Source organism: Sapajus apella, unplaced genomic scaffold, assembly GCF_009761245.1.
Source record: "Sapajus apella isolate SASKATOON/1434 unplaced genomic scaffold, GSC_monkey_1.0 scaffold205, whole genome shotgun sequence".
Classification (NCBI taxonomy): domain Eukaryota; kingdom Metazoa; phylum Chordata; class Mammalia; order Primates; family Cebidae; genus Sapajus; species Sapajus apella.
The window spans coordinates 711,336-730,738 of NW_022437145.1; the positions used below are offsets into that span (position 1 = coordinate 711,336).

General features: G+C 54.5%; 1 protein-coding gene across 2 annotated transcripts in view; it reads right to left on the reverse strand.

Annotated features, from left to right (window-relative positions):
- NFAM1 (NFAT activating protein with ITAM motif 1) overlaps positions 1-18,532 on the reverse strand; it is a 44,266-nt gene extending 25,734 nt beyond the window's left edge. The window contains exon 1 of one of the 2 annotated variants that reach the window (XM_032270159.1): positions 17,975-18,532. In XM_032270159.1, the coding sequence (XP_032126050.1) occupies positions 17,975-18,095 (121 nt within the window). In that variant the 5' untranslated portion in view covers positions 18,096-18,532. Of the gene's footprint in view, positions 1-5,223; positions 5,677-17,974 lie in introns of those variants that run through there. The other variant, XM_032270160.1, reaches the window with a different exon arrangement.
- Between the last annotated feature and the right edge of the window lie 871 nt (positions 18,533-19,403).

Genomic DNA, 19,403 nt, shown 5'->3' on the forward strand with positions numbered 1-19,403 from the left:
TTGTAACCCAGGCTGGAGTGCAATGGCGCGATCTCGGCTCACCGCAACCTCCGTCTCCCGGGTTCAGGCAATTCTCCTGCCTCAGCCTCCTGAGTAGCTGGGATTACAGGCACGCGCCACCATGCCCAGCTAATTTTTTGTATTTTTTTTTTTTTAGTAGAGACGGGGTTTCACCATGTTGACCAGGATGGTCTTGATCTCTTGACCTCGTGATCCACCCGCCTCGGCCTCCCAAAGTGCTGGGATTACAGGCTTGAGCCACCGCGCCCGGCCTGTTTTTGTTTTTTTTTGAGACAGAGTTTCGCTCTTGTTGCCCAGGCTGGAGTGCAGTGGTGTGATCTCAGCTCCCTTCGGCTCACTGCAACCTCCCCTCCCAAGTAGCTGGGATGACAGGCATGCACCATCACACATGGCTAATTTTGTATTTTTAGTAGAGATGGGGTTTCTCCATGTTGGTCAGGCTGGTCTGGAACTCCCGACCTCAGGTGATCCACTTGCCTCAGCTTCCCAAAGTGCTGGGATTACAGACATGAGCCACCACGCCTAGCCAGTTAGGTTTTTATCTAGTATAACAGGCGACATCCTGAGAGTGGTTTTTCCAACAACGCAGAGGTGCTCCACGTGGGGCCATTTTGGCTGTGATCGTGATGTCAACGGACCGACCGTGACAAGGCCAGTTTTGCAGGAGCCACCCCTCCCCCCCAATCATCAGAGGCACTTCAGAAAACAGTTTGAAAATTCGCAAAGCAGCAGCCCTCCCTGGGGGGCCTCTAACCCCTGCTGCAGGCCTCTGAAATGCTGTTTGGATCCTGGGCTGGGGGCAGCAGCCACCCCCTGCCCCAGACTTCAGCTGCTCAGGCCCCTCAGCTTCAGCGCTCCTAGGCACTCCAGGCCCTGCCTTCTCTAGCAGCTGAGCAGCAGACAGTTCTAAATTGAGGTCGGCAGCCAGCAGCCAAGAACATGCAGGCCGGCTTGTTACTTGGGAGAAGATAGTGTGTTTGAGATGCTCAGAGGAGCCGCAAGATTTATTTTGTTGGGGAAAGTGAGGCACAGGCGCTGCCTGTGGTGTGGGGCTAGAGTGAGGCCAGGCTGACTCTTCCCAGGTCTCTTCAGTTCAGCTCTGAGTCAGAGCTCTGGAAAGGGGGTCCCAAAGGGACGCCAGCCTTCTGGAAGATGCGGGATAGACACGGAGTCGGCCCTGTGCTTCAGTTAATCCCTCAAAACTTTGGCCACGCTGATATTTTGAACTTCTTATTGAGCCACTAAAGAGACACCCCTAGGCTGGGCAGAGTGTTTCCTGCCTGTAATCCCAGCACTTTGGGAGGCCCAGGGGGGCTGATCACCTGAGGTCAGGAGTTCAAGACCAGCCTGGCCAAACATGGTGAAACCCCATCTCTACTAAAAACACAAAAATTAGCCAGGCATGGTGGTGGGAGCCTGTAATTCCAGCTACTTGGGAGGCTGAGGCAGGAGAACGTTTGAACCTGAGAGGCGCAGGTTGCAGTGAGCCAAGATTGTGCCATTGCACTCCAGCCTGGGCGACAAAAGCAAAATCCTGTCTCAAAAAAAAAAAATTGTACGAGACAAGAGGAGTGGGGTGAACCACAAATGACATCACCACTGACCCCACCCTGCAGCCCCACACAACACTCACAGGCCACTTCCCCCTCTGTGCCCCTGCCCTGTGGGCCCCTTGACCTGTGACCTCCATCTCCTCACCAGGGCCTCCTGCTCCTACTTATGGTGTAGCTAAGAGGCCCCTCCAGGTGGAGGACAGATACACAGTCAGCACCATGAAACCTCCCTGTTTCTCCTGGGCAGGAAGACTTCAGTCCAATTGTCTTTAAAAATTCTCCCCATCTGAAGTATCCTTCTAGAAAATGATGAGCTCTGCTATCACAATTAAGCCGCTCTTTTTAATTCCAGGGAAATCTGTAAAAATGGATGGCCATTGTTCTGTATTCTTTTGGGATTTGTTATTTTAAGGTCAGAGTGTTAGGATCATGAAAACGCTTGGCTCTGGCTCAGGTCTGCCACAGCGGGGAGAGGTTTCGGAGCAAGAACCTCAGACCTCTGATGAAACTGCTGTCTCTAAAAAGTGAAGAGAGGAAGCAGTCTCTGACCAGCTCCATCAATAACAACAGACAGTCTGGAGACAACAGGCCAAAAAACCCAGGGAGAGGAGAGGACGTCTGCAGGTGCTGCCAAGGCCTCCAGGTTCTGGCCTCTGGATGTAGCTCACTGCCTCCCCTGCACCTTCCTTTCACTGGGCATCAGTACCCCTGAGCTGGTCCCCTGCAACTGCCCAGCTCCCACCCCATCTCCAGAGGCCCCTTCAGGGGTGCAGGCCCTAGAGGTCCAGGCCCTAGTTGGCTGCCGACTAGAAGCGGTTCCCCATGATGGCTCGGTGCTGAAGATAGGTTTCATGGCCATTTCCAAGTCCACAAATGCTTTTCAGCTGTCATTTGTTTGTAGCACGTCCGTGGGTGTCCTGAACAGGCCATGAACGTGCCCCACGGGACACGAGGCCAGCTCTACAAGCACCCAGAGCCCGGGCCAGCCTCCCACGCACCTGACACGGCAGGTCTTTTCTGCCTCCACCAGCTTGATCAGTGGGGACAAACAAGGAGGGGGTCTGGGCGGGAAAGAGAAGAGGGACCTCGCCCCTCCCCCTCACACGGGACCCGGGTGACACGGAGAATCACTTCAGTGTCAGAGTTTGAAGTTTCGTCTGTTACACAGGGTTAGAGATGTGAAGAACTGGGACTCATGTGTGACTTTCGGTGACCATAGGACTTTGACTTGGAGGAACTAGGTTTTGCCGGGAGAAATCCTCCAATACCAAGGTGTCTAGAGGGCCCAGGACCTGCTCCCGCTGCTTTTCCGGTCATTCTCCAGGTCCCAGGGACCTGGGGCAGGTGGAGCTGGGACTGGCCCTGGGGCGCAGGGAGGAAGCATTTCAAGGAGCCCCAGGTGTTTTCTGTGCAGGGGATGGATTGGATCCCAACCTTTTAGAGAACTTAGGAGGATTCTCCATTCGCCCACCTGGTGGAGAGCGGGGCCTGGAGGTGGCTGCAAGGAGCTCCCCTGGGGCTTGGGGAGAGCAGAGTTGGGGCAGAGGGTGAGAAGGGGCAGGTGAGGACATGAACTCCCTGGCCTGTTCTGCCCTGCCAGGAGGGAAGGCTGCAGGTGCAGGAAGAGTTTGGCTCCTGGGGAGATTTCTGGATAGGAGCCTCTTGAGCCTGGTGAATGTGGACGGGATGGTGCAGGGAGAGGGGAGAGGGCACCCGGGTGAGGACCTTGGGGGAGGAGGGGTCGAGCAAGAGAGCAGCAGGGCCACCAGAGGCAGGGTTGCCACAGGTGTCTGGGAGGGCCCCGCCCCAGGGCTTGGCTGTTTGTTCTGAGCCTTCAGCCCCTCCCTGTGCCTCCCCACCCCCACACAGCTGCAAGCACAGACATCTCATCTGGGCAGCACCATGCAACCCTGCTCAGTCTGCCCACCCTGCTATGCCGCTATACCGGAGACTGTGTTTTGGGGCGGTACACTCCCCCCATCCCTCACTTCCCTGCAGCTCCAGAGAAATCTCTCCCACACTGTGAGGAAGCCTTGGGCCTGGCCAGAAACAGGAGCGATGAGCGCAGGCGTCTGGAGAAAGCCCAGGTTCTGGAGGCAACAGGCCTGGATTCAGCTCCTGGCTCTGCCACTTCAAGGCTGTGCAACCTTGGGCAGGCGGCTTAACTTCTCTGACCTCAGTGTCTCCCCACAACACAGGGAGAGCAACAATGCCAACCTTCAGGGACTGTGGCGGGATTCACTGGACCTGGAACCCAGCTCCTTGCCAAGGGCCAGGCTGCCTTTCTCCAGGGCACAAGAATAAGGCAGGAAGTCCTCCTTGAGGATTTTCAAAGGCAAATGCCAGCTGGGTGTGGTGGCTCAAGCCTGTAACCTCAGCACATGTGGGCAGATCACATGATGTCAGGACTTCAAGACCAGCCTGGCCAACATGGTGAAACCCCATCTCTACTAAAAACACGAAAAATTAGCCGGGTGTAGTGACACATGCCTATAGTCTCAGATACTTGGGAGTGTGAGGCAGGAGAATAGCTTGAACCCAGGAGGCGGAGGTTGCAGTGAGCCGAGATCGAGCCACTGTACTCCAGCCTGGGCAACAAGAGCTACCTCTGTTTCAAAAAAAAAAAAAAAAAAGAGGCAAATTTGGGGGTTTGGGAAAGCCCAGGTTAAATGATATGCCCTACCCTTCTGCCTGGTTAAATGACATGCCCTCAGCACAGGGGACACAGGCCCTGATGGTCCAGGCGCAGCAGGACCCCCAGGGACCTGTTCCTGACCCAGACTTGGGCATCATCCCCGTCCTGGGCGCTGGCCTGGCCCAGCTGAAGTCCCCTCAGTGGTGTGGTATGTGAGGTGTCTGGGCGTGAACAGCTCTCTGCCCACAGCTTCCAGCTCCTCTTCTCCCACCCTTGTTGGGAAAGACTTTGCCAACCGCCTGAGGGTGCCTGAGTCCTTCCTTTTCCAGTTCTTCTTATGAATCTGTGTCTGCTTGAACTTGGGGTTTGAGAGCTGGCCGGAGTTACTATCCTCCCACCCATGGCACAGGGACCCCATGCCGAGTGAGTCCCTGATGGGATGTGCCCCCACGTGTTTGTGTGCCCACCTGGCAGCTTTCCTGTGGCTTACCGATGTTCAGGATCAGACCTGCCCGCAGCCGGCACACGCCCCCCACCCCTCCATCTCAACAGCTCCCATCCAGCCCCCTCTCCTGCCCAACCAGGGCTGCCTCTGTGGCTCTGAGCCCCTACTGATCCACAAACTCATCCCGCTCCTGCCCTGCCTGAACCGGCAGAGGCTCCCTGCTGGAGGAGACCCAGGAAGGAGTCTGAAATCAATTTACAGGGTCAAGACAAGCAATTAAAAAAAAAAAGAACACGAAGCATTTCATGCGTAGTAAGGGCACTGTTTGCGACCTTCTGGTCTCGGTTATATTCACACAATTGGGTTCAGACAGGGTCACGCTAAAACATGCATCTCTTAACTTTGGGCCACTGCTAAAAAAATGGAAAGTCCCTGGCCTGGAGGATCCAGTTCCTGCCTCACAGGCCCTGCACAGCCCCGCTCGGCCGCTCTCTGGCCCTCACTCGCCTACTCCCGCATAGGTGTCGGGCTGTGTCACCTGTGCTATCCCAGCTGGGGGGATGTCTTACCCACTCCTTCCTCTCCTGGGCTTTGGGGGTCCCCCATCTGCCTCCAGGACTTGCTCGATTCCTTCCTGAGCCACTCCTGGTTGTCTGGCTTCCTGCACAGCACAGCCTCTCAGGCATTGCTGCTATGCCATGTGATCAGAAGAGCCCATGTCCCCTGGGAATGGTGTCGCCTTTAGCAGATGACAAAACTGAGTCTCAGAGGAGGGAAGACGTTTGCCCAAACAGTGGCGGTAGACATGGGATTTTAAGCTGGGTCCCTTTGAGTCTGTAACCCCAGTCTCTCTCTTTTTTTTTTTGAGATGGAGTTTCACTCTTGTTGGCCAGGCTAGAGTACAGTGTCGTGATCTAGGCTCCGCACAACCTCCACATCCGGGGCTCAAGCAATTCTCCTGCCTCAGCCTCCCGAGTAGATGGGATTACAGGCATGCATCACCACGCCCAGCTAATTTTGTATTTGTGGTATAGATGGGGTTTCTTCATGTTGGTCGGGGTGGTCTTAAACTCCCGACCTCAGGTGCTCCACCGACCTCAGCCTCCCAAAGTGCTGGGATTACAGGCATGAGTCACTGCGCCTGCCACCCCACTGTTAACCATTATATTGTACTAAACTACAGGTATTGATCGACTTACGACCTATGCAACTTACAACCATTCGACTTTACGACCACAATCGCTAGCCACGACTGTTCCACGTCTGGCAGTGCAAACATTGCCCAGCTGGGTGTACAACAGTGTGGACCAGCTTCTGGCAGCACTACCATCTCCACGTGCATACAGTCTACTCAACCTACGACCAAATCGTGTTACAACCAGTCTGTCGGAACCAATCATGGTCGTAAGTAGGGCACTAGCTGTATACTATACTACAATTTTTTTTTTTTTTTTTCTTTTTTTGAGACGGAGTTTTGCTCTTGTTACCCAGGCTGGAGTGCAATGGCACGATCTCGGCTCACCGCAACCTCCGTCTCCTGGGTTCAGGCAATTCTCCTGCCTCAGCCTCCTGGGTAGCTGGGATTACAGGCACGCGCCACCATGCCCAGCCAATTTTTTTTGTATTTTTAGTAGAGACGGGGTTTCACCATGTTGACCAGGATGGTCTTGATCTCTTGACCTCGTGATCCACCCACCTCAGCCTCCCAAAGTGCTGGGATTACAGGCTTGAGCCACCGCGCCCGGCCAATGACAATTTTAAAACCTCAGACTGGGTGTGGTGGTCACGCCTGGAATCTCAGCAATTTAGGAGGCTGAGGTGGGAGGATCTCCTGAGCCCAGGGCTTTAAGACCTATAGCGAGACACTGTCTCTACTAAATAAATAAATAAATTAGCCAGGTGTGATGACATGCCTATAGCCCTAGCTATTCAAGGATCACTTGAGCCTGGGAATTCAAGGCTGCATTGAGCTATGATCATGCCACTGCACTCCAGCCTGGGTGACAGAAAGAGACCCTGTCTCAAAAAACCAACAGGCCAGGTGTGGTGGCTCATGCCTGTAATCTCAGCACTTTGGGAGGCCGAGGTGAGTGGATGACCAGAGGCCAGGAATTTGACCATCCTGGCCAACATGGTGAAACCCTGTCTCTACTAAAAATACAAAAATTAGCTGGGCATGGTGGGGGGCACCTTTAATCCCAGGTACTCAGGAGAATCGCTTGAACCCAGGAGGCGGATGTTGCAGTGAGCCGAGATCACAACACTGTACTCCAGCCTAGGTAAAAGAGTGAACCTCCATCTCAAACAAACCCCTCAAAGCAAGCAAGAGAAAAAATTCTCAAAGGAAAGAAATATACTTCTTTTTTTTTTTTTTTAAGAGAGACAGGTTTCACCATATTGACCAGGATAGGCTTGTCTCAAACTCCTGACCTTGTGATCCACCCACCTCAGCTTCCCAAAGTGCTGGGAGTACAGGCGTGAACCACCATGCCCCGCCTGGAAAGAAATATACTTTTTTAAAGGGAGTCAGAAATTCAGAGGCTGTTTCCTTAAATTTGGGTCGTGTAATAAGTAGACAGGGCCAGCGACACGCAGCGGCCTGGGGGCAATGCTAGTCGGAAATGGCCCTAAGCACTGGGGGACTGTTCCCTCAGCTCCAGCAGAGCCTGCAGCTCCCCAAACAGAAGTGACCTCACAAGACCTCTACAGACTGGCCCTGTGACAGGGTGAGGTGGCTCATGCCTCTAATCCCAGCACTTTGGGAGGCTGAGGCTGGTGGATCACCTGAGGTCAGGAGTTGCAGACCAGCCCGGCTAACATGGTGAAACCCCGTCTCTACTAAAAATACAAAAATTAACTGGGTATGGAGGCACATGGCTATAATCCCAGGTACTCGAGAGGCTGAGGCAGGAGAATTTCTTGAACCCTGAAGGCAGAGGTTGCCATGAGCCGAGGTCGAGCCACTGCACTGCAGCCTGGGCAACAAAAGTGAAACTCCGTCTCAAAAAAAAAAAAAAAAAAAAAAAAAAAAAGAAAATGTTTCCATGGCTTCCTCTCACCCCAGGAATCAGCCACCCGCCATCTCCCCGGTCCCTCCCGCCCTGCTCCAGCTGCCGAGGCTCCTCTCAGCACAAGCCATGGGCCAGGGCTTGCATCCTGGCTCCCCCTGCATGGAACTGAATCCACACGTGGCATCCAGAGAGCATTGTCAGCCAAGGGCATGAGGGCCCAGACACGCTGATCAAAGGTATCCATTCCGACTTAGGTCGATTTTAAAGGAAAACACTTTGATTGCCCAGCCACAGAAGATAGCAGTTCCCACGGTCTTTATTTTAGGGATGGAGTTTGCTCTCCAATTTAATTCTGGCACCTCTCAGAGCTGTGCCTTTTTAAAGGCCCATCTGAAAGGCTGCGATCGGGGCTGGTGGTTTAATCACAGAGCCCCAGCCATGTGCCTAAGCATGACTCCCAGGATGCCACAGACGAGCGGGCGGGTAGGACACAGGCATCAAATGCGAAGGCGTGTGGCTGAGTGGCTGGCTGGCGAGGGAGGGGCACGTCGCAGGCCTTGGAAGGCGACCTTTGAACAGAGACTATTTCAGCGCTTTTAGCACCGTTGCCTTTGGAATGGTGCCATTGGACAGCCTGTCACATCTTTCAGCACCTCCAAATTCCAGAGACGCATCAAGATGTGGCCATTTCCACAGCCCGTCCACGGCTCGTTTTCATGCCTCTAGACCCCCAAACCAGGGCACACGGTGGTCACTCAGGAACACAGGCCAAGTGCAGAATGTCCAGGGTCTGGATTGGGAATAAGCCTCACAAGGGTCTATTGGTGTTTTTACAGCAGTGGCCTCCTTTTTGCTTGTTTTCAAAGTCCAGGCCGGGCTCTGTGGCTCATGCCTGTAACTCAGCACTTTGGAAAGGTGAGTGGTCGGATCACCTGAGGTCAGGAGTTCAAGACCAACCTGGCCAACATGGTGAAACCCCGTCTTTACTAAAAATACAAAAATTAGCTGGGCGTGGCGGCAGGCACCTGTAGTCCCAGCTACTCAGGAGGCTGAGGCAGGAGAATCGTTTGAACTCGGGAGGCGGAGGTTGCCGTGAGCCAATATCATGCCACCGCACTCCAGCCTGGGCTACAGAGCGAGACTCTGTCTCAAAACAAAAACAAAAACAAACAGACATAAAAAGAAGGTCTAAAGAAGATCAAGTCACTCCAACTCTGCAGTGTGCGGCCCGGGTCATCAGGGGACTCAGCCTCTCCTTTCATACCCGCCTCTCTACCCTCAATGGGGCATCAGGATGGGGTGGAAGGTGGCAATAGGGCCAAAAGGGTGGAGGTGGGCTCTGCTTCTGTCTCTGAACTGGAGTGGGCAAAATGAAGTGAGGAAAACAGACCCCCAGGGTGCCTCCTTCAGCAGGGAGTGTGTGTCCATTCAAAGTCTCACCAAGGGGGGCCAGGTCCTGCCACCAGGAAGGGAGCCGACTGATGGAGACAGAAAGAGGTGGGAGAAAGCAAGGACCCTGGGCTGCCAGAGCTAGGGGTGGCACAGGGCAACTCAGCATGGGAGGGGTAAGGGGTCCCTGGAAAGGCAACCCCTGGAGGGTGGGTCATTACTTGTTGTTTAAATTAGAATTCTTTTTGCCTGTTTTAAAAGTCAAGGCCAGTCCACCTCCTACTAACAAAGTGAAACATGTTCACTAGAAAGTCTAGAAATGCCGAACACTTTGGGAGGCCAAGGTGGGAGGATTACTTGAGCTTAGAAATTCAAGGCCAGCTTGGGCAACATAGCAAGCCCCCGTTTCTGGAAAAATAAATAAATAAAATTAAAATGGGCTGGGCAAGGTGGTGGTGCCTGCAATTCCAGCTACTCTGGAAGCTGAGGTGAGAGAATCATTTGAGCTCAGGGGTTTGAGGCTGCAGTGAGCCATGGCTGCACCACCACCACGCTCCAGCCTGGGTGACAGTGTGAAACCCCATCCCTCTTGTCTTTTTTTTTTTTTTTTTTTTTTGAGATGGAGTCTCACTTTGTTGCCCAGGCTGGAGAGCAGTGGCACAATCTCAGCTCACTGCAACCTTTGCCTCCTGGGTTCAAGCAATTCTCCTGCCTCAGCTTCCGGCGTAGCTGGGATTACAGGCACGTGCCACCACGCCCAGCTAATTTTTGTATTTTTAGTAGAGGCGGGGTTTCACCACGTTGGCCAGGCTGGTCTCAAACTCCTGACTTCATGACCTCATCGTCTTGGCCAGGTTGGTCTCAAACTTCTGACCACTGAGGCAGTGATCTGCCTACCTCAGCCTTCCAAAGTGCTAGGATTGCAGGTGTGAGCCACCACACGTGCTGAGACCCCATCTCTTAAAAAACAAACATGCAAACAAAAAAAAAGACATTTTAGAAATGACAGCACAATCTCAAGCAGCAAGCTGAACTTATTCAGCGGAACAGTTCTGCCACGCGGACCTCACAGCTGTGAGCATTTTGCTATCTTTCTCCCCATCCCTTTAGGAAGCTGAAACTTGGAAGAGAAGAGCAGGAGGCAGACAATTGGGGGAGGGGTGTGGAGCGAGGTTTTAAATGCAAGAAAGTTCTCAGCTGAAGCTTCTCAAATCCTTGAAATGGGCAGTGCACCTTGGTGGAGTTGAAAGGAAGGATTTGTGTCTGGGAGGGGGGTACAAGAGGATGCCTCAGAGAGGGAGGTCAGTTAGAACACTGCCCTGGAAACCTGGTGGAGCCTCTGAGGGTTTTTTTTTTTTGAGACAGTCTCGCTTTGTTGCCCAGGCTGGAATGCAGTGGTGCAATCCTGGCTCACAGCAACCTCCGCCTCCTGGGTTCTAGCAATTCTCCTGCCTCAGCTTCCTGAGTGGCTGGGACTATAGGTGCCTGTTGCTACACCTTGCTAATTTTTTTTTTTTTCACCTTGCTAATTTTTTGTATTTTAGTAGAGACGGGATTTCACTGAGTGGCCCAGGCTGGTCTCGAACTCCTGAGCTCTGGCAATCCAGCCTCCTCGGCCTCCCAAAGTGCTGGGATTAAAGGTGTGAGCCAGCGCACCTGGCTAAGGACTTTGAAATTGGGAAGTCATATGATCATGTTTCTATATTATTTATCTATGCATATATTTTTTTCTGAGACAGAGTCTTGCTCTGTCATCCAGGCTGGAGTGCGGTGGTGCAATCTTGACTCACAGCAACATCCATCTCTCAGATTCAAGCAATTCTCCTGCCTCAGCCTCCCAAGTAGCTGGGATTACATGCATGTGCCACCATGTCTGGCTTATTTTTTATATTTTTGGTAGAGAAGAGGGTATCACCATGTTGGCCAGGCTGGTCTTGAACTCCAGACCTCAGGTGATCAGCCCACCTTGGCCTCCCAAAGTGCTGGTATTACAGGCATGAGCCACGGAACCCAGCCCACATTTGCATTTTAGAACAAGGACAAGAGAAATACTAGAATTCTGGTCTCCCTCAGCCCCTGAGACCCTCCCTCACATTAGTGATTTCTTCTGTGGGATCTGTTATACTTCAGCCTTCTTTTAAAATATACATGCTTCTGGCTGTCAACACACTCACTCCTTTCCCTGGACAACTTGGCGAGCTTACTTTTATCCTGACTCCTCTTAAATCTCTACCTCCCCCAAGATCACTGAGCCTCCAGGCACACAACCTCTCCAGTCCTCCGCCCTCCCCTCTGTCCTCCCCTCCTCCCCTTCGACTTCCTCCACCCTGCCAGCTCCCCACTTCCATCCCCGTCCCGCCTCCTCCTGCCCACCACGGGATGCTTTCAGCGGGCTGGCTCTGCTGCCACCAAGGAGATTAGCAAAGATGCTGGTGGGTCCCGAGGTTTCTGGCCTCGCCCCGAATCCTGCAGACCCTCTCTCTTTGACCTTCCTCCTCTCCACCTCCATCCCCAGGCTTCCTGAGCCTGCGCTATCTGCACTTCCCCAGCTTTTCTCACACAGCCTGCCGCATAAAGTCGGATGCTTGTTCCTTGGCTCTGCCCACAGCTTCACCTGCCTCCAGTGAGCTCAGTCATGCCCACGTATCTCGGAGCGCCTGTGTGCTCGGGACCACAGGTGACACCTCAGGGGAGAGGGAGAGGGACTGGGCTTGCTCGGAGCAAGGAGGGGCCCCTAGGGGGTACTACAGAAGAGCCTATGAGTTTGACCTTGACAGACAGCTTGGGTATCACCAGGTGGGCAAGTGAGAGGACACCCTCCAGATCCAGGGAGCAGTGTAGAGCAAAGGCTCAGGGCAGTGGGCGTGGCTGGCTTCTCCAGGGACAGGGCGTCCTTGGCCTCCAGCCAGCCTCAGAGGTGGGTGTGGCCACCATAAGGAGTAGAAGCCCAGGAAGGAAGGGCAGCCCGGGGCTCGGGAGAGTCTCATCTGGGTGCACCGGGGCTAGGGGCTTGCTGATGGCAGTGAGGCTGTTTGCGGTTATGCTCTGTGGACCCCTGACCCCTGGCTCACCAGCAGCAAGCACAGATCTGGCCCAGGCCCTGCCCTTCCTCCACCCTAGCACATGCAGTAGGGTGTGTGGGGAACTCAGCCAGGGTCAGCATTCCGCCTCTTCCACCTCTTCTGGGCACCCTGCACAGCCCCCAAGCCCTAGAATGAAGCCCTCAGGTGCAGCCACTCACCAAACGGACCCGCAGAAGCCAAGCACATCACGTCCCAGCCAAGACTCTGCAGCCTTTCCTCTGTGCCTGTCTGATGCTGGATGCAGCCTCAGAGAACCAGCTCAGACAGGGCCTGGCCCTCCAGGAGCTCTGTTCTGGCAAAGGCGCCTTCGGGGCTGCGGCCTGATTGTGTCCAGGGACAGTGAATCACCCATTGCCTGCAGGAGGACTGGGGAGGCCATGGTAAGCCCCTTGGCCTGCAAGGACCTGAGTCTCAGGGTGCAGAGGAGTAGGTGGGGCCAGTGGCTGGGCCCTGAGGAGCCTGTCGGGCAGGTCACCCACTACCCAGGACCGAAGGTGAGCGCTGTGCCCTCAAGCCCTGTCCCCAGGGCCAAAACTCACAGACCCTCCTTGAGGGGTCCCAGGTGCCAGGCCCTGAGGCATCATGGTGCTGGAAGTGCCTTTCTGCTGCTGCCTGGGAGGATGCTGAGCGCCCAGACAGAGGGGTTCATGGAGGCTCAACATACTCCGGTGATTTGGCCAAAGGCTCCTAGGACCCAAATCAAGGCAGCTCAGACCTCACCGGGAGGCCAGGTGCCCTCCCTGTCAATTTCATGTCCATCTCCCTCCCCTCCCTCTCACCAGGCTCACCTGGTCCCTTTCTCTGGCTTCAGTCCCATCCAGGTCCTGTTGCCCGTGTCCCCACTAGGATACGGCCTTGCTTAGATCCACGAGGAGCAAGCAGAGGGACAGATCCTGCCTCTGGATCCACATTTTCCCAGGATGCCTGTGTCCTCTCTCCCATTCACTACACAGGGAGGTTCTCATTACCCTACCCACGCTGGAGAGGAGCTGGGGCTCAGGGAGGGCAGAGGGGCTTGCGCCAGCCCCACCTTGTACCAGGACGACCACTCAGCCATCCCATCTCCTCCCCCAGGCGCCCCTCCTGTGGCATCGCGTCTCCACCCTGCTCAGAGCTTAATTCATCCTTGATTGTCACCATTTCCTGAGCAGCTGCTGGGTGCCAGCCCCGTGCTGGGAGTCAAGGATTAGAAGCCACGTGAGTCCGCACATTCCCTTTTGATTTTTTCAACCACTTAAAAATATAAAAACCATTCATAATTCACAGGCCATACGAGAGGCTGTGGGCTGGGTCTAGCCCACCGGTCATGGTTTCAATTCTTGCTCTATCCATAGCAACAAAAACGAACTTCAGCCACACAGTGGAGTGGATGAATCTTGGCAAACATAATGCTGAATGAGAGGAGCAGGTCACAGGAGAACACATACATATCCTTCAATTACTCAAAGCTCACAAACAGGTGAAGCTAGTCCATAGGGTTTAGGGATGTGTCCTAATGATAAAATTATGAAGAAATGCCAGTAAGTGATCACCCTACCAGCTGGGATGGGGGTACCTTTTGCAGGGGGCGGGTGCCTAAGCCACGGGGATGTTCTCATTCTTGACCTGGTGGGAGTCACCTGGGACTTTGTTTTCTATTGCTCACCAGGCACCACGGTGTTTTTCTATGTGACAGTTCACAATGACAGAGGAGAAAGCAGTGAGATAGGACCTGCTGGGATGCTTCGTGGACCCCTATTTGAGAGGTGTTTGTGATCTGCCCAATGACAATCTGTATCCCTCGGCTGTGTCAGGCTTCCCCTCCGGTAAAGCTGAGCCTCTCCCGGGCCTCCCGGCCCTGCCTTTGGGCTCTCAGCCCTCATTCCCTCAGGCACCTCCCACTCTGCCCCCACTCCTCGGCAGCCTTCCCAGCACTCCCCTACCTCTCCTGCCTGCCTCTGCCTCAAAAACCCTTTATTGGGGTTAGACAAAGATGAAAAACAGAGGCTCTTCCGGACAGAGGTCCGGAAAGGCGGGAAGGGAGGCAGGAGGTCTCAGCCTGGAGCAGGCGGGGGCTCCTGAACATCTTTTATTTTATTATTATTATTATTTTGAGACGAGTCCACTCTGTCACCCAGGCTGGAGTGCAGTGGTGTGATCTCAGCTCACTGCAACTTCCACCTCCCAGGTTAAAGCGATTCTCCTGCTTCAGCCTCCCGAGTAGCTGGGATTACAGGCACGCACCACCACGCCCAGCTAATTTTTGTATTTTTAGTAGAGACGGGGTTTCACCAGGTTGGCCAGGCTGGTCTTGAACTCCTGACCTCAGGTGATCCACTGTCTTGGCCTCCCAAAGTGCTGGGATTATAGGTATGAGCCACCGCGCCCGGCCTGGTACATCTTTTAAACAACAAAGAGCACGATGGCACCTGGGTCCAGAGCAAACCTGTCTGGAATTTCCGCTGAGGTTCATGATCCCACCAGGCTGAGAGTGGGGCCCGTGGCTTGTTCACCTCTGGGTTCCCCCACTCCAGGTGCCTAGAACCGGTCCTTCTCAATGGATATTTGAGAGATAAATACAGCCCAGAGTTCTGAAAAGGCCACAAAGAGAGAGGGGACTGACATTTGCAGAGGACACTAAGGTGCAGAGAGGTTAAGTCATTGTCTGAGGCCCACAGCGGTCACCAGAAGGAGGCAGGCCTGGAACTCAGGTCTGTCCAGCCCCAAAGGGACGACGGAGGCCCACGGAAGCCGGGCTGCAGCTGCTCCCAGAAAAGCCAAGCCCGCAACAATTCCCCTCTTGGGGATACCACCAGTGGCTGCCTTTGAGAAAAGCAGACTTTGCAGAGGGATCAAAAAGCCAGAGGGCAGGCCGGAGTCCCGACTCAACTGGGAGGAGGAAGATGGCTGGGAGCGGGGCGGGCACCCCGGATGAGCTGGAGGCCGTGGGCTCATCAATCTCAAGTCTCCATGGCTCTGGCGAGGCTGGCAGGCGGCTGACGCTCACTGAGCTCTAATCACATGCTGGGCTCTCAGTCCTCAGGATGTGCTATGAGGCGGGCAGCGCTATCACATCCATTTAACAGAGGAGGCATAGTGATATGAGCGATCTGCCCAGGGCGCCCGGGTGAGTAGCAGAGCTCAAATTGAAACTGGGCCAGGCTCAGTGGCTCGTGCTTACAATATCAGCACTTTGGGAGGCTGAGGAGGGCGGATCGCCTGAGGTCAGGAGTTTGATACCAGCCTGGCCAACATGTTGAAACCCAGACTCTACTGAAAATACAGAAATTCACCAGGTGTGATGGCTTATGCTTGTAATCCCAGCTACTTGGAAGGCTGAGGTGGGAGGATCACTTGAACCCAAGAGGCAGAGGTTGCAGTGAGCTGAGATTACGCCACTGTACTCCAGCCTTGGAGACAGAGGACCCTACCACAAAAAGATAAAAACAGGCCAGGCATGGTGGCTCACACCTGTAATCACAGCACTTTGGGAGGCTGAGGCAAACAGATCACCTGGGGTCAGGAGTTCAAGACCAGCCTGGCCAACATGGCAAAACCCTGTCTCCACTAAAATACAAAAATTAGCCAGCTGTGGTGGTAGGTGCCTGTAGTGCCAGCTACTTGGGAGGCAAAGGGAGAAGAATCACCTGAACCCAGGAGGTGGAGGTTGCAGTGAGCCGAGATCACGCCACTGCACTCCAGCCTGGGTGACAATAGTGAAACTCCATCTCAAAAAAAAAAAAAAGTGGGTGGGGGCTGTCTGCTGCTCCAAGGGACTCTAGGACACCTAAGGGTGTTTTCACCTCTTGTGAAAGAACAGTTTCTCTTTTGTATAATGTTTGTTGCAATACTGGGTGGGAGGGGGTGGTGCTGGGGAATCTGTTTTTGTTTGTAGTTGAGACTGTTACAAAAGAGCTTTTCCTCAGTAACACCCCCAAAGCCTCTTTCACCACTCGGTTACCAGGGTGCACTGGGTGTCTTCTGGGGAGGACGAATCACACAAAGGGAAAGGATGGAAATTGGGGAGAAATTAAATTAAAAATGACAGTGAGATGAGACACATGGACATCAACAGGCTGCATTTCCCGGGTCTGGCTGTGTTTGCACCAACAGTCTGTGGTGTGGGCGGGGGTGGCCACAGGATTACAGGAGACGGTGTCCTGGGCTCTGGCTCCAGCTAGGGAGGTTCGCACAGGCCAGCCCTTGCCTCCCCAGGGTAAGTTTCTCGGGAAGAACATTCTTTGCAAAGGTAAGAGGAGCCCCTGAGCCCACTGGCTGAGGGGCTCAGCTTGGGGCTGAGGCCAACCTGGGGCTGAGCCTGGCCTCACTTACCAGCTAGGCTTGTTATAAAAGGGAATTTAATAGGGGAATGACACAGCAGTAGAGCAATCTGTGTCAGGCGTAAGTGCCCCTTCCCTCCCTTACCTGTGTGTGTGCTCACTGTTGCTCCATCTGTGAACCACTATTTTTTTTTTTTTTTTTTGAGACCAAGCCTCGCTCTGTCTCCCAGGCTGGAGTGCAGTGGCACGATCTCGGCTTACTGCAACCTCTGCCTCCAGGTTCAAGCGATCCTCCTGCCTCAGTTTACTGAGTAGCTGGGATTACAGGCATGTGCCACCATCCCCAACTAATTTTTTTTGTTTGTTTTTTAATAAGATGGTGTTTCATCATATTGGTCAGGCTGGTCTCGAGCTCCTGACCTCGTGATCCACCTGCCTTAGCCTCCAAAGTGCTGGGATTACAGGCGTGAGCCACCGTGCCTGGCTGAGCTGCACCCTTGCTGAAGAAATTTATATTCGAGTGCTACTTCTTTTGCGGTACTGATAATTTTACTTATAACAGCCTTAAGCAAATGAACTGGCCTCCCTGGGCTTCCTTTTCCCTGTCCTTAAAATGGTGCAGGTGAGGACAATAGTGGCCCCAAGGTGTGCCCCAAGGTGGCTAGTGGCTGCCCTGTTAAGGGCCCCAGAAAGGCCAATTCGTGGTAGTGAGAGGGGGTGCAGCAGGACAGATGGGGCAGCTCCTGGAAGCCTCATCAACTCTAAGAGAATAGAAGGGAAAGCAGCTCCACAGTGGAGGCCACCCTTCGACCAGAGGAAGGGTTGGCTGCTGCCCTGCCAAGGAGGGGCAGAGAGAACCTGGCAGAACTCACTGAGCCCTGGTGCTGGCATCCCTGGAATGGGACCCTCCTGGCCCTTCCCTAGCCTGATGAACTGGCCCTGAGGCCACATACCCCACAGCCTGGCTCGGATTCTGGCCACGCAGCTTCTTCCGAGAGAGCCTGGGACCAGGAAAGGAGCGCCGCTGGCGTGGAAAGACACATGCTCACATCCTGAAACACTTGGCCTCTACTTTATTTCAGGAACCGGGAGGTACGACCCTTTCTAATGACTGACAGTTCTGTGCCTCTGGGCGCAGCTCCTGGTTGCTGGCCCTGGTATCCCCCTCTCTCCCTGGCCAACACTGGCAACAACCCCCAAGCGAGGCCCCGCCTCTTGCCAGGTTCAACGCGGGCTCCACCGCATCAACCGCATGAGATTCCTCGGGTGGGGAGCCGTCCTTCCCCACTGCCCGAGTTCCTGACCCCAGCCACACAGCGCCCACCCTCCTTGTTTAAGGGCCAGGAGGCCAGACTGCTGGGGGGAAGCTGTCCCCCGCCCCTTTAAAAGCCACCTTGGCGAGGCATTAGCTAAACATCTTCTCAGTCCCTGAAGGCTTCCCCTGTGAAGTCTGCAGCGTTCAAATGACAACCAGCAAATCCCCAGAGACAGGTCCCTGGGAATTAGCAGCACGGGGCTGGATGAAAGCCGCTCTGATGTTCTGGAGCGAGAGAGTAGAGAGAAGGATGGATGCTATACCTGCCAGTTGCAGGGTCCCGGGCAACAGCAGCAGGCCAAGGAGGAGCTGGGGGGCCGTGGGGGGCCTGGGAGGGTGTGCGGAGCCGGGCAGTGCCCACCACCTCGGAGGCTGGCTCTCCATCCGGGGGCCTGCCTGTCCAAGGCGACTCTTTAGTTCACAGGAGGGGACGGCTGGCAGCCGGCGCTGACAGCTTCCCCTTTGCTTTCCCCACGAAACTCCTCCCTGGCAGCCCCAACCTTCCGCTCAGAAGCAAAGCGGGAACAGCTCAGCAGGGGTGGCCGCCAGATGAGGAACCTGGCACTGAGACTGGTCCAGGCCACACAGCCCGAAGAAGAGCTGGGGGTGGGGACCCAGTCCAAGCCCCAGTGGGCTTCACCCCTTCTCGGGCTCTTTGCAGCTGGGTCCCTGTCCAGGAGACACTGGTGACCATGCAGAGGGGTCATGGGATTTCCATGAGTAACTTCGGGCTCTGGTTTAGCCTCTCACTTCTGATACACTTTTTTTTTTGAGACGGAGTCTCACTCTGTCGCCAGACTGGAGTGCAGTGGCGTGATCTCGGCTCACTGCAACCTCCACCTCCCTTGAGGTAGGAGGTTCAAGCGATTCTCCTACCTCAGTAGCTGGGATTGATTACAGGTGCATGCCACCATGCCCGGCTAATTTTTGTAGTTTTATTAGAGACGGGGTTTCACCATGCTGGCCAGGCTGGTCTCAAACTCTTGACCTCATGATCCGCCCACCTCGGCCTCCCAGAGTGCTGGGATTACAGGCATGAGCCACCTCACCTGGCCTGGAACAGTTTTAAAATGACCACAAGCATGTTCACACAAACTTGTCTAGAATATTCTGAGAATCCCTTAATCACGTATTTACCAAAGAGTAGGTTTTTTGGTGGGAGTTGGTAGGGAGGCTGGGGTGAAGGGCAGGAGCCTCATGTTCACAGCCCCAGAGAGGGCCAAACACCTAGGGGGTGTGAAAGGCAGGCTGCCCATCATTCGCTCAGCAAGGGTCTCTGTGGGTCCCCTGCAGAGGTCCAGGGGATGCCTCCTCTCCAGTCCATCTCTAACATCAGCTCTTCCCCGTGGCTTCCCTAAACCTTAGCTCCCTCGACCTCCCAGTGTGAGACATGTGGGCTGCTTCCCCACTGGCTGCAGGTCACAGCCTCTGTTCCCTAGCAGCGTCAGCCTGGGACAGGAATTGTTTGCTGCTAGGACCCCGTCCCCAGCAGACTCGGAGCCTTTCACCCTCGGCACACTGGGCACGCACACATCTGCCTGCGTGTCTGGAGTGACAGAGGAAAGGGGCTGGGGTGTGGTGATCAGTGGTGGAGCTGGAGGCACCTGGTACGTGGCGGATGCAGGCGAGAACGTGTGAGTTTCAGCATGTGCTGAGCGCTGACCTCCCTTCTTTGCGGTGTCCCTTCATTCA